At 46.1% G+C, this 14433-nt stretch overlaps 2 protein-coding genes and 1 pseudogene across 2 annotated transcripts; 1 reads left to right on the forward strand and 2 right to left on the reverse strand.

The window, feature by feature from the left end:
- LOC108934272 (heat shock transcription factor, X-linked-like) lies at nt 1-3121 on the forward strand. Its single transcript, XM_018751856.1, has 2 exons — nt 1-752; nt 856-3121. Exons 1-2 carry the CDS (start codon nt 201-203, stop codon nt 1480-1482), a joined length of 1179 nt encoding a protein of 392 aa, XP_018607372.1. The 5' UTR covers nt 1-200; the 3' UTR covers nt 1483-3121.
- A 447-nt stretch (nt 3122-3568) lies between these two features.
- tmem185 (transmembrane protein 185) lies at nt 3569-9988 on the reverse strand. Its single transcript, XM_018751631.2, has 7 exons — nt 9856-9988; nt 8027-8203; nt 7143-7350; nt 6834-6917; nt 6121-6297; nt 5850-5973; nt 3569-5616 (listed from the first exon to the last, which is right to left on the reverse strand). Exons 1-7 carry the CDS (start codon nt 9891-9893, stop codon nt 5372-5374), a joined length of 1053 nt encoding a protein of 350 aa, XP_018607147.1. The 5' UTR covers nt 9894-9988; the 3' UTR covers nt 3569-5371.
- Nucleotides 9989-11801: 1813 nt separating this feature from the next.
- On the reverse strand, nt 11802-14236 carry LOC108934129 (ankyrin repeat domain-containing protein 46-like; annotated as a pseudogene).
- Between the last annotated feature and the right edge of the window lie 197 nt (nt 14237-14433).

The raw sequence follows: 14433 nt of genomic DNA on the forward strand, positions 1-14433 counted from the left end.
TGGATGAGATCGCGTGGAATCACTTCGTCACGTTAGCACGTCATATCGCGCCCTGTCACCATGGCAACCAAGCTTTGAGTCGAGAGACACCGATGTTCACTTCGACTTGCTAGAGGTGCTGTTGCCTTCCGCTTCGCTTCGCTTCACTTCGCTTCGCTTCACTTCACTCTGATGCTTTTACCACTATGACCGTTTGAAACATGGTGGAAGTAAGAAGCGATAAATCTGACGAAGGACGGGAGCTCCTAAATCCAGCGCAGTCCAGGAAGAGATCGGCATCCGGATGCGATTCGGACTGCGCCCACGCTGACCCTTGTGCGCCGCGGAACGAGGAGCCACGAGCCGAGTCCGAGAAGCGCGCGCCCCTCGATCTTACCCAAAAGCCCCACGCCAAAAAGCCTCGCCTGGAAGTGCCGAGTCAGGAGCAAAGCGAGGGCGAACCGGGCGGCAGGGGAGATCTCCTACACCTGCTGACGTTCCCCAACAAGCTGTGGAGGGTTGTTCACTGCGACAAGTTCAAGTCCCTGAGGTGGGACAACGAAGGGGTCTACCTGGTCATCGACGTAGACGTGTTTCACGGGGAGTTTCTCGATGGTCCGCAACGGCCGCTCATCTTCGACATCAGCAGCTTGAAGGGCTTCCTACGCCTGCTCAACCTGTACGGCTTCAGGAAGGTGAAGTACGCGCAGGAAAGGTCCGCGTCCCTCAGTGCCTTTCTGGCCGAAGAAACGGAATTGTCGAAAGGAAATAAGGTAATTCGGCTCGCGTGCTTTCAGCGTGTCGCAGCTGTACGGTTCCAGCCGGTCTTAGCCATGTGCTCACCTCATTTACCCTTTTGGATTCCTTCTCGTGTAGCTGCTGTTCTTCTACAACCCCAGTTTCCAGAGGGGATGTGAGCACCGTCTTCAGCACGTGGCGAGGCGAGCGCCCATGAAATCTGCCAGAATGGATGGAGAAGCAGACAAACTGGGCTCCAGCGTGAAGAGCAGCAGCAGCGAACAAAAGGATGCGACATGTTTGCAGGAAGGGGATCAAGGAGCGCAAACGTATAGCGGGCCCAAGTCTGAGGAGCCTCCGTCTCCTTCACCCCCCAACTCAGAGAGCATGAGCTCAGCCTGGGGGAATCAGGAAGCGGCGCAGAACCAGGATATCAAGAGCGAAGGCACGGAACCCGAGGCGGACCCTGGTATTTTCTCTTTGCATCTCTTGACCTGCGTCTCTAACTTGTCCAGGTCTCTCATGCAGGTGATTTCTGCCTTAAACGAGGCCACTAGTCAGCAGCCTCAGGAGGCCGCTGCTCTCAATGAAGAGGCCCAGTTCCAGGCCATGATTTCTTCCTGGATGTTCCTTTGTAACACCTGCTTCTCCCTTCCTTTGATTACTGCCTTGTTCTTAAAGCCTAGAACCATGAACTTCCCATCGCAGTCCAACACGGACTCTTTCCAGGACTCCGAGGCCACTGGATCTCCTGCACAACCTTGAAGATGAAACAGTTTCTCCCGTTTTCCTCATATTTCCTTTCCTTAAATCAAAAAAGTATGGATTTGGTTGTCAGTAAAGCAAACTTCCAGTAAAATCCTGTTATTTTAACTGGAGAAAATACCACATTTCACATTTGTCTGTGTGAAAAGTTGTGCCCTGTATTTACTTCTCTCTTTACTTCTCTTTTATTGGCTGAAACATACAAACAAAAGGGCAAAATCCCTCATCGCTCTGCTTTATTTGGGACAATATAATAGGTTTGCTGTAGTGAGGACGACACCGGAAGAGTGTAGTCGCAATGGAACATCCACAGTCCACACATCCTCATGAGATGGTCCTCATGGCGACCGGCGGTTCCCTCAGGCAGCATGGGCTGAAGGGCTGGGTCAGGTGCTCTCTTCTGACACCAGACAACACAGCTGCTTTCTCCAGGTCCCGGAGATCCTCCTCTGGGATACTCTGGAGAGCTTCTCGAACCAGGTATCCCCTACTTCCACGAGGTAGAATGACACAGATTGTCTTCTACTTCAACATTCATCCATTCACGTGGCACTTTCCCCCAGCGTGACAAAGAACTCTGCATCTCACAACCGCTGAAATGACCTGTAGGAGCTACCAAAAACCTACCAACTTTTGAGTGGGACCTCCAAGCCTTGCGGTGGAGAAATACGCTTGCTGGGTGTACGAAGTGATCCATTATTGTAGGTATTGTGGTGCACATGCTTTGACAGCCATGTAAGCCATAACATGATTCTTGAACTTGAAATGACAGAATTGCCCAGTTAAAGTGTCTCCGGTAGTAGGTGTGTGGACACTCTGGGAAACGGGGGATCTCGGTCTTGGAGACACTGATTTCTAAATGGGGATCAGTCATCCAAGCAGAGATGTTCCAGAGACAAGCTGCTGGAAGAGAGGATGTGTCTGTAGTGGCTGGAGGAAAAGCGAAGGGCTGAGAGTCGTTACTATAGAATGGATAGGAGAATGTGCGAGCAGCGATGGCAGGGCTGAAAGAAGCAGTGTAGATGAAAAGGAGTAAGGAGTTCAGCACCAAGCCCTGCAAAGCACCAGCTGAAAGACGCGTCAACCCACCCAGTGAGATCTGCCCAGTAAGACTATATTTCAGTGGCCATCCTTTCAATCGAGGCTAGAGGGGAAAGTAGGGTTCAGAGTCTGACTGTGTCAGATGGTGCTGGGAGGTTGTAGAGATGAGGACCAAACCTACTTATGACTGACTGACTGAAAGGCACCATAGCTGCAGTTTCATGACTAACAAGACATGCATCACAAATGTGTGACTTGGGGTTGGAGCGAGACTTGATGCTGCAAACCAGCCTTTAGAAGTGAAACACAATACAGCCGTTGTGCCATCAGACACCAGCCAAATAAGCTATTCCTTGTGACAAACTAAAAAGTTGCATGAAAAAAAACAAATGAAAAATCAGCTATTGCTCAGCGAGACTTGTCCCATCCAGGGTGTACGCCCCCCTTACTCCTCAACAAAGAGAACCAAGGAAAGTCTTGAGTTGATGCACATTTTTTTTTAGCTCCAGTATAAACGTAACTCAATGTTGACTTCGTAATTTTTAAACATTTCATTCTTTCAACATTTTTGTTGGTGTAACTGCATTTTCTCATGTTCAACTGCTCTGTGTGAATTTAATAAAGTTTTATCTTATCCTATCCATATTGATTGTGTACATAATTAAGTTGAAAGTAGTCATAAACACGGTCCAGGGATGACTCCGTTAGCAATCTTGAGTGAAGAGGAGGTTGCATTTTTATTTTCAGTAGTTTTAAATGAGTGTTAATGCAGTTTGAGGTCAGTAACAAAGTGCTACACTGCGATGGTGTGGTCCCGTGCTTCCAGGATCAGTGCTGGACCACCGCGGTTCTGAATTAGGCAAGTGTTTAGTATTAATGGACAGATTGTTGTGAAAAGTATTTTTAAAAATTATCTTTGCTATGTCTGGCACTTTTAAAGAACGTATCATGTCAGTAAACTAGGAGAGATCTGCAGCATGTCGCTTTTATTGATTGAGACAGTGGTAAAAAAGATTTTGCAGTCACTTTTAATAATGTTCCTGAATTGAGGTGTATATATACAGATTACTGAAGGAGAGTTCTTAAAAACAAGCCAATTAACCTGAAAAAATTGTCTCCCTGTGACAAACATGAATTTAATCTTTATCACGTAAAACGTGTCGTTTCATTACGTGCACTTGGGATTTTTTTTTTTATCATTTATTGTTAGGATATCCGAAACAAATTTAAACATAAAACGTCTTATTTACAATATACATTTATATTTTGCCATGTCATTGCAACATAATATGCTTTTACTTGACTGTACATTGTAAATAACAAATTCCAAAAATCTGGAAACGCAGCAATAAAATTGGTCCAACCCAAAAAGCAGGGATATTTACACATTCTTACACACTTCTCTCTCAGGCCTGCTGAGAGTGCCTTGAAGGGTATATCAGACTTATGAATGTTAGAGATGATACAGCTTTGGCCATACAGCGTTTCACGCAGGTTAAGTCTACATATGCAGAATGTGCCCAAAATTTCATGCCTATACATTTCTCCAAAGGACATGAGATTTTCTACAAGAACCATATTTACACAGTTGTAAATAGCCCTACACACCTCAGTTAATCTTCCACAATTAATAAAATCCAGGGGAGGGTGGCTACCTAGATTGTAGTTTTGAAGAAAGGCAATGACAGACGTGTCAAACATGGCGGCCACAGCGCATCATCTACAAACCTGGGTGGTGATTTACAATGTTTGGAGAAATGGCTTACAAGACACACTTCTAAAAGATGTGTAATTTTGTTTCGGGACACAACAGGTGGTTAATACTGTGTAAAACACATTGTGCTTCTACTGTATTTTAGTGAAAAAAAACTGCAAAGGACTTGCCAGGGTGAGTGGTTGAGAGCAACCCCCCCCATATACTGACTATTCCATGTGCCCAGGCTACATATAAAAGCTTAGTAGTGATTGTCACATTGGATTCTGGATAGGGAACATAGCTATAGAAAAACAGTCACTGGGCCACATCAAGAGGTCAAGGCCTAAAAAAAACCCAAACAATGCTGAATATAAAAATGCAAACAATATGTTACTGTTACGTCCCAATGAGGTCTCCGTTAAATAAGAACAAGGCAAGCTCTTTTTCATGGTATTAACTTATAAAACAATGGATTGTAGGTGTTGGGGTTCTCTACAGAACGGATCTGAAAATGTTAAATGTGAATCTTTACCTTCTGCATCAATGTTCAAATTCCAAGTCAGAACCATGTAAACCCTGAACCTAAAACAAAAACATCTTCTTGATGTTTGAGAACCACAGAACAACCAGTTCCATATTGCCAGTAATCACAATTCTCTCCATATGCATAGACACAAGCTTTCACCTTCATGCAAGGCTTGAGGGCTAAACCAATGCTCATGGTACGAGGAACCATGGCAGCACTATAGACCATCTCCACAGCCATAGCTCTGCTGAGGAATTGTCTTGCAGCAGCTCTCCATGTAATAATGAGCAGATGATACAAATGTGAAATTAAGCAAAAAAATCCATACAAAAATGTTCTGCCTTCCCCTTTAAAATAAAATACACAAAAAAAAAAAAAAAAGATGCTGCACATCAAAATGGGGCCGTTCTCCTTGACTGACCATTAAATTTACCATTTTCTTCAGAGCTATAAAATCCAGAGCCACAGACAAAGTGATACAAAGACAGGTCCCATCTTCACCCTGGGTTGTGAGGGTAACATTGTTCTGTATAGGACATGGAGTTTGGGGGTGTGGGGGGGACAGTCATGTGTGGTAACCTCCCTCTATGACTCTGAGGGTGCATCTGGCAGACATGGAAGCCTGCCTAATCTGGCATGTCAATGCAGAGTTTTGGGGGAGGGACAAAATATTTCCCCGGGCTCTGCGTGATCACAACCCCCGTCTTCTTGCGGAAAATGGGGGCTATCTTGGGCGGCTCAGGGGCAGGCATCTCTTCAGAGACCTCCGAGTCCTCATGGTGAAGGTCATACGAGATGTTACCGTATTCACGCAGAAAGGGAAAAAGCTCCAGCAGAAACTGGCAGAAGTCCTTACGGATACCAAACCACCCTGCAGCACATAACACACAGTTAATATTCTGTTTCTGAACACAATCTTAAAATAACTTCATAAGGAACACAAAGAACACACTGCAAGACGTAGAAACATACAAGGGATTTACTTTTACCTTCTTTCTACAATAATGAACAAAGCAAAGTTGACAGATTCTAACAATGCAATTTCTGCTCAAACAAAGCAATTTATAGGACTATTTGATAATAATGAGAAGAATTAAAACTCACAGTGATTCCCTCCTTTCTGCCCAAAGGTGGTAGCCATTAAGGTCACAAGGGACACCCACAAAGGCACGAACACAGGGACATAATTGAAGCTGTTATGACCATCCAGTTTATGGACGAGAAGTATCTGGAAAAACCAACATTTGTTTACAGATTTATTGCCGAAACTCTACTACACAAAGCATTCTGTCACATCCATCTCCATTTTAACTGTGACAGTCATGAACATCAGAAGAAGAATGTTTTCTAAAAGAGGACAGGAAATGTATCATACCTCAAAAGTGAGCAGGGGCACAACAATGGTCATCCAGCTTATAGCCATGGTGATGTGAGTCCGCCGCTGCTCAGCAATGACATCCATGGAGCGCAGGAAGAGCACAGACCAGACAATGTAGTAGAGCACCACGAGGCACAGGAAGGACATAAGGATCCAGAGGGGCACGCAGACAACCTTGCATATAAAAACATTGGGAAAATGTCAATCAGGAAACTGGGAGAAACCTCTCAACACAATTCATGAACACGCACACTGCAGCGCTCACAAGGGAAGGAGAATTTCATTAACAAATCACTGGGCCAGACCGTGTGCAGTGATTTCAAATGCAGCATTTTGAGGCTTTACACATGGATTGTTCTTGTGAAAATACAGTATTTTAGACAAAAGTGAACTGATTAAAGTTGGCCATTCTGATTTCATATTCTCTCACTAAACCTTTACAGTATCAAAACTATGGTTCAGATTCAAACCAGCTTTGCTTACAAAGATAATCAAAGCAACTGGAAAATTTAAATTCATTTATAGCCCTTGATGTTCTCTCTGAACACTGCAATCCAGATCCCATGTAAAACCAATCCTGTGTTCCTAAAATGTTTCATTGAGCTCATCTCCCAAAATTCATTTCTAAAATCAAATCAGACTGCTGTTAAATAAAACCTGAGGTGATTATTTTAATATATCTTTAAATAAAAAAAAAAAAAAGTAATTACCAGCCAGGGCCAATTGATGATTTTGTCCAGCCGGAGGGCAATGAAGATGAACTGAAGGATGTTGACAGAGCACAAAATCTCAAGCTGGTAAATGAGACAGGAAAAATAAGAGGTGAAAATTTTTAGTCACACTTTATAAATGACACACCATAAACTACACTCAGGAACAAATTGCATGTTGGTGCCATACGTATCATATAACAGTAATTTGAAAACTCTAGATGAAGTAGCAGAGCAAAGAGAGGAGGAGGACCAAGAGAAGCCAAACTCTAGAGGAGATTCAAACTTGAGTTTGGAACAGAGCCTGACCTCCAGAGAGCGGTCGTGACGGAAGCCCCAGACACAGGCGGCCACGGAGACCGGCGACACAAAGAACAGGGGCATGAAGACCAGGAGCCAGAAGTGGCTGCCCCTCTCAATCCGATCGCACACCAGCACCTCAAACATCAGCAGGAGGAGGTGAATGCCTACTGCAATTAGCATGGCCTTGAACTCCACGCATGTCTCACCCTCAGCCCTGCCACACAAATACAGACAGTCCATAAGGCACTTAAAGGAGAAAGAAACAATCATTACTATTATCAGAAAACACTTGTTTAATGCAGGGTCACAGTTGTCTGAAGCCTATTACGAGAGGATAGAGTGCGAGCAAGGGCACACCTTAGAGGGGGCACCAATTAATTGCAGTGCAATCACACATTCATTCAAACTATTGGCAATAGAGAATCCATTACTTTAGAACAATAACTGGAAATACACTAAGAAACCTTAAAGAGGCTGTAGAACATTTTGTGCTTGTTAAAACAAGGTCTACTTAGTCTAGAGTTGCACTTAGATAGGGACACATGACCCAGTTAAGCAGGTGAATTTGTAACACTACATTTCCCAAAGTGAGTGACTGAGTGTTTGCTCTGGTGTATGAATGGCTGAAAGTCTGAGTTTAGTGTACTGTATCTAGCATTGTAAATTATCTTGAACAAAGCTGTGCAATAAATAATACACAGTGATCACTGTATGTCAGTTTGAAAAAAAAAAACTCTGCTAAAAGAACAAATGCTAACAGGTGTCTACAGATAAATAACATTAAAAAAAAAAAATCACTAATACACAAGCTTCGCTTTGTAACCCAAATGATTAAGGAAAAGTTGTAATCCAGTGACACAAAGTGATCTCAACATTTATTCCAGGCTTGCCTGTACTGTGGGTTGTGTGCCCAGACGCCGGTGCCCACAGATGCACCGATGATGACCATGAGCTTCCAGAGCCATACAGGTGCAAACACAGCCCAGTAGCTCCACTGGATGACTCCATCGAGGCGCAGCGACAGCAGCACGGAGAACAGCAACAGGCATGCATAGATAAGGAATTTACTGGGGAAAGAAATCAGGAGAACATTCCATTTCCCTTGAGAATTAATGAAGAAGTTGTCATCCATCTACATATCATACATTAATCAAAATTGGTATTACTGGTAAATTTAATTTCTAAATATTTACCATACATAGTCACGTGTTGCAACTGAACGAACCAGGAGGACAAATCAGTTAGCAACATTATGCACCCACACATTAGGTAGCATAGGAGTCATACTAAAGTGTCGCATGACCCAAACTGTACGGAAAATGTCACTAGGGAATGTACGAAGGAATAACCAAAAAGCATTTTGACGAGAAATCGATAACCAGCAGTAACTGATGTGGACAATATTGGGGAAGCGCTCAGTCCAGGTCAGCTGTGCACCGCCGTCACGGCACAGACCCCACGATCGATCCACGCACACAGGTGACAGGGTACAGCGGGACCGTCACGGTCAACAACCTTGCGTCTGATGGAGCACAACGCTGCTCCTGGCCGGATTTCATCACGCTTCTGTACAGAACTACATTTGTAAGCTGCCTGGACAAAGGGGTACCGGGAACAAACCAATGGGGGGGGGGAAAAAAAAATAAAATAATAATAATAATAATAAAGCATATAAGGGCAACATGGGAAGGAGCTAAAGAGCAGGTCACTTGCGGTCCCTGTGTGTGTGTGTGCTCCTGGGTGCTCCCTGTACCTCACTGATGCTGAGCACCACATGATGATGATCACGGTCATGCAAGCAAAGCCTGCGAGATGAAATACACATAAGGAGAGATTCCTTTTCTGCGAGAGCAGCTCTAAGACTAAGGCTCCAAATCCGTCCCAAATAATTTACTGTGTCGCTCACAGCAGCTGGACTTGAAGTCAAAATATTTACTGAATAAAAAAACAAAACCAGAGGTCCGGTACTACTTAACGACTAATCATATTTGTGTGTGTGCGCGTGTAAAATTTCAAACTAAATCAACTTACTCACTGGATCCCACACCGAAGACAAGTGTTACACATGATCATGACATGACATGACCATGATGATTGAATCAATGCCACAAACATCACGATTAGCTGTTACAAACTACCGCACCAGGCACAAATTTGCGTGAAACAAAGTCACACACACAGAGACAGTTGACGATAGTAGAAGGAAAAGCAGAGAGTCAAGCATAAAAGTAAACAAAAGTCCTTCTTCTTCCAGCAGCAGCCCGAATTTGAACCGTGGCGTGGACGGACGGACGGACGGACACACACACACACACACACTTCGCAGCCTAGTCTGTCTGTTCTCTGTGTCTTTTTTTTTTCTTTCTTTGTCCTGCTGCTGATCCGGCCGCCACACACACACACACACACACACACACACACACACACACACACACACACACACACACAGCTGCGACTTGCCACCGGCTGTCGTCGTGGCCTAAGTTTTCTGGCAAAAGGCGTACACGGTTACAGAGCTGAAGCAGTAAGAGCGGCGGCGGCGGTGGCACTTGGCTGCGCAACGATCCCCACAGACCCACACCCTCCGGCCTGCACTCACTCAGCACTCGGCGCTGTAGCTACCGCTACTACTAGCCAGCACTGGTGACTGGGGGCTCAAAACGAGTCGTGGCAAAACTTTACACTGACTGAGGCCAGCGGCTAATTCTGTACTCCTTACCTAGGATTAAAGTCTTGGAAGAATCCCCTAAGATTCATGGTTTTCACGAAATCTTGCACTAAAGCATGTTTTGTATAAATAGAGCGCCTTCCTCACATAACATCCGCGCTTTCCTTCCTGACCGCGATGGCGTCTTTTCCGTGCTCGTCCTGCAGGGGGCGGTGTTTCCCGTCAGCCTCTCGGCTTCCGTCACCGCGCCGCTTACGTGCTGCCGACTGCTGCCGACTGCTGCCCCCTGCTGCCGCGGAGGACGAACCGCACGACGCGCTGCCCCTCGTTTAACGCGTTTTACGGTCTCGAACGTGTCGATTCGATTGTGCGCAAATTGCCTTGCAACTATTTTATCTGCAATTTCTCCGCACATCCCGCGTGGGAAACTGTTCCAATTATTTTCATCAGTTAATTCGCTGTCATTTGCTGTTCTCAAGGTTTAATGAAAAATGTTGAATGAAATCCACAGCTGTTTCATAACCACTGGCTGAAGACAAAGAAAGAAGAGCATGGAAAGAACTCACACTGTCACGTTAAAATTAAATGTCGCAGAAAGAAGGCCAAAAAAAACGAAACACGAGAATGCTTTAATAATCGAGAAAACATTTTCACATATAAAATGTGAAACACTGAAATGTGCAAATAACAGTAATGACAACTTTCATAACCACACTAGTTATTAGACAAAATTTTATTAGATTAACATTTTTCATCTAAAATTTCAGGTTACCTCCTTTGCTGAAGGCGAGTACAAGAGTTGTGCCCCCCCCAACCAAGTTGCTGTGGTTCAGCACATTTATATTTACATTTAAATTAATTCACTCAACAGCTGCTCTTCTCCAAAGCGACGTACGTCTCGGAGAACAACACAAATACACAGTTCACCGACAGAAGGAGAGATCTGGATGCAGACATGTGATTCTGGAGTACAGCCAGTTAGTCACGTACCACCGTCTGAACCAGCACACATTACACGAGTAGCTGCATAGAGTTTTTTTTTAAATTTTTTTAAAGAATAAACAGATAACATAGCACTGGTTAATTGTACGCGTAGGAGATCATGGGAGAAGTGAGTCCGAAAGATGTCAGTTCTGAGACTCTTCTTCAATGTAGAGAGATGCAGCAGTTCTGAGTGAGAGGGGGGATCATTCCCGCACACTGGAGCGGGAGACGGAAACCTTCAAGGGTGTTTCGTTTTTTTTTCCCCTCGACCTCTCGCACATGGGACCAGCAAGCAGGCACAGGTGGAAGAGCGTAGAGGTCTGGTTGGGGCACAAACAGCTGAAAACAGGCGAATAGCAAGACTCTTCAAAGTGCACTTTTGAGAAAAACAACAATAAAAATGTTACGCGTCTGGATTTACACCCACTACCCGGTAAGAGCTCGGAAACGAAAAGGAGCCCAGGTGCACCCATTTAGGCACAGCTGACGTTTGTTAGACAAAAAGGTTTATGGGGTATAAGAGGGCTTCTTGCAATCGCAGTTTGTTGCATCCCAAAAGGGGAGGTTGTATTTTTCTTTACGGTCGGTAGCCCAAAAAGGCCTTCAAAACAGAGTCAAGTTTTATGTTAGCGTTGTCACTGTACATGTACAGTACAGAAATAAATACATTATTCCGTATGAAAAGAATACAAATACAATTGCAACTTGTTCATGTATGCAAGTTTCTGAACTTGACCTGGTAAAAAGAAAGCTGAAGAAGATCTGATTCGAAAACAAAAAGCTGCCATTCTACAAATAAAGATCTGGCTAAACAAATGAGATGAGAGTATTGTTTTACAGCCCATTCAGAACATACCAAAACGCAAATGTACAGATTACAGGTTACACAACCGGTACCGGAAGCATTTCAACGACCGGAATAAAACATGAGCAACACATTTAATACCTGAAATTAGAGGAACCCCAAGCAAGAAAAGCATGCTGCCCTCCAGGTACCCCGCTTTCCATCCATCTCAGTGAATCAGCTCAGGCTGCTTGCCTGGCAAGTGCAGCACGCCACTGACGTAGTAGGCTATGCCCAGGGACAGCAGAGCGATGACCGTTAGCAGCAGCAGCAGCAGCATCGGCCAGAAACCCAAGTCCTCAACAAAGTCCCGCCAGATGGTGCGCAAGCTGAAGAGCCCCACTTTGTTGCGCCGTCGTCTGGGGCCGAGGAGCAAGCGACTCTCTCCTCGGCCGAAGAAACGAACGAGAAGAGTCCAGCCGTCACTCTACGTCCGAGCCGCCGAAGCAAAGGTATTGGACCCCGGTTCCGGCGAACCTCCCGCGTCGGGCGCTTCGTGTTCCAACGGAGCACTTACATGAATATGCTTGAGGGAGCACGTGTGCGGTGTTCACCTGAATTTGTGCTATTTGGGGAATATCTCCTGCGGTGCAAAGGCCAGAGAAGAAGACGTTTCTTACAAGCAGCGATGGTCTGCAATTCAGCTGAGCACTTGCGGACAATATTTGCGCTTTGCTTCTGACAACAAGTCAGAAAGAAATCGCAAAAAGTACATTTCTAATACAGCCCTTCAGGAGGGACCGCAGTGAACAAAACGCTGTTCCGGAGGACCTCACAGCTTTCTTGGACTATATACAGTAAATTCCCTTTCACATGGTTCTAAAAGCATAAGTCCTCTGCTTTCGCCACTCCCTCAATAAAGCACGAAGGGCTAAACAACTAAGAGCTCGAGCGCAACAAAAAGGAGCACACGCAGGGATCCCCGGAGCCAGGGCTGAATGACCACCGCTACACACAAAGAGATGATGCTGCTGGCAAGGCAAGCAAGGCAACGGCCGCCGCTGTCCAAGCACAAGGGACGAAGACAGTCTAAGGGTCGCGGCAACAGGAGCGTCACAGCAGAGAATGCCGCCCATTGCCAACTGTGTCGAAAGTAACAATAGAGTTCGGAGAGCCTGGCTTTGCTTGCAGATCCGAAGCGGGAAAGGGCCGGGAGAAAAACCGCATTTACCGCAGCTTCCCCGCCCTCCGCTGCCTCTCGTGTCAGCGGAGACTCTGACGGGCGCTCCCCCTTCATTCTCACGCACGCCCATGTCAGTGAGCCTCAGCCACTTTCCGCGGTTGAAGGTCTGCAGCTCTTGCTCCTCCGAAGCCTCGAGCAAACGAACGGCGTCCTTCTTCACGCCACGCCTTCTGGCGAGTACCAAAGGTGTGGCTCCACTGTGGTCGCTGTATTAAAAATAAATTGTGGAAACGTTTACGTGTGACATCGCAGCACCGAGTCTTAAGCGGGTTTCGCACAACATCCTGCGTAACGTGTAGAAAATTATGCCGAAAGAGCATTTCAAGCTGACTTCCCAACCGATATTTATTACGATATCGGCAAACTTTAAAAAACTGGCAAAGTCACAGAACATGACTGCAAAGAGTACAAAAGTCCTACGTGTCATTAAGGGGACAACATTTTTCTTTTGCAAACGTATTAGGGAGTCGAGCCAAACGCTCAGCTCCCCGCGGGGTGACAGCACGCGTTACACACTGACCAGACGTCAGCTTTGAGGCCGCTGGACACTAGGAAGTGGACGATGCTCACGTGGCCGCAGTAACGCAGCGCAGCGTTGCCCTGGTTGTCCGTGGCCCGCAGATCCGCACCGAAATGACAGAGGAGGCGGCGGATGGCGGATGTCCAGGTAGCCGCGGGCGGCCCCGGCCGTCTCGCACCTCCGGGTCGAACCCTCCCTCCGGGAGGCCCTTCACACGCGCCAGGTGGCCATCGACGCAGGCTTGCGGCAGGGGCACGGCGGTCTGCGAGGAGTCGTCGGTGAGGACGTACACGGTGTCTCGGCGAGTCTGGGCCACCTGTGCACACGTGGGACATTGATGGCGACAAAAGGAACATTGACAGCGACACGTAAGACATTGACAGGGACATGATGTGGGACATTGACAGGGACACGTGGGACACTGAGGGTGACAAATGGGACATTGACAGCGACACGTAAGACATTGACAGGGACATGATGTGGGACATTGACAGGGACACGTGGGACACTGAGGGTGACAAATGGGACATTGACAGCGACACGTAAGACATTGACAGGGATATGATGATGTGGGACATGATTGACAGGGACACGTGGGACACTGAGGGTGACAAATGGGACATTGAGTTGACAGGTACACGGTGCGTCTCCGGACTGGATGTTCACATCACACTTGGTTCTTGTAAGAACGCTTGTTGAAGCACACAATCACTTACATACTTCTAAGAGAAGAAAATGCCAGATTTGAGCTCCAGAGCACATTGATTTATTAACGGAGACCAGTAGCTCCCGGAAAATGGCATTTTAAGCAGGAAGACACGTTACTCTCTCTTACTGCGACTAGTGGAGACCTGAAGTTAGCGATATAACAGCCATATACAATGTTGTGCGACCAGGACGTTCATGTTCCCGAACAGGCGTGCAGGGTGCGAAAAAATACAACCCTGATTTTATTCTTCTCGGCGACACGTAACTCGTCGCATCACCCAGCAGGGGAAACTACGCGGAAGTTGCAATCAAACTACATTTCCCATCAACCCTCAGATTGTTTTGGTGGCCGGTAGCGCCACCGAAAGCGTCGTAAAGCGTAGCGGTACA

The sequence above is a fragment of the Scleropages formosus genome, chromosome 4 (assembly GCF_900964775.1).
Source record: "Scleropages formosus chromosome 4, fSclFor1.1, whole genome shotgun sequence".
In the NCBI taxonomy this organism is placed as follows: Eukaryota; Metazoa; Chordata; class Actinopteri; order Osteoglossiformes; family Osteoglossidae; genus Scleropages; species Scleropages formosus.

Coding starts and splice junctions, on each gene's coding strand:
- tmem185 (XM_018751631.2), bottom strand. CDS start 9,893: ATGAATCTTAGGGGATTCTTCCAAGACTTTAATCCTAG. Junction 6,298..6,833: donor TCATCAATTGGCCCTGGCTG/GTAATTACTTTT, acceptor TTTATATGCAAG/GTTGTCTGCGTGCCCCTCTG. Junction 5,974..6,120: donor TGCCCCTGCTCACTTTTGAG/GTATGATACATT, acceptor TGGTTTTTCCAG/ATACTTCTCGTCCATAAACT.
- LOC108934272 (XM_018751856.1), top strand. CDS start 201: ATGGTGGAAGTAAGAAGCGATAAATCTGACGAAGGACGGGAGCTCCTA. Junction 753..855: donor AATTGTCGAAAGGAAATAAG/GTAATTCGGCTC, acceptor CTTCTCGTGTAG/CTGCTGTTCTTCTACAACCC.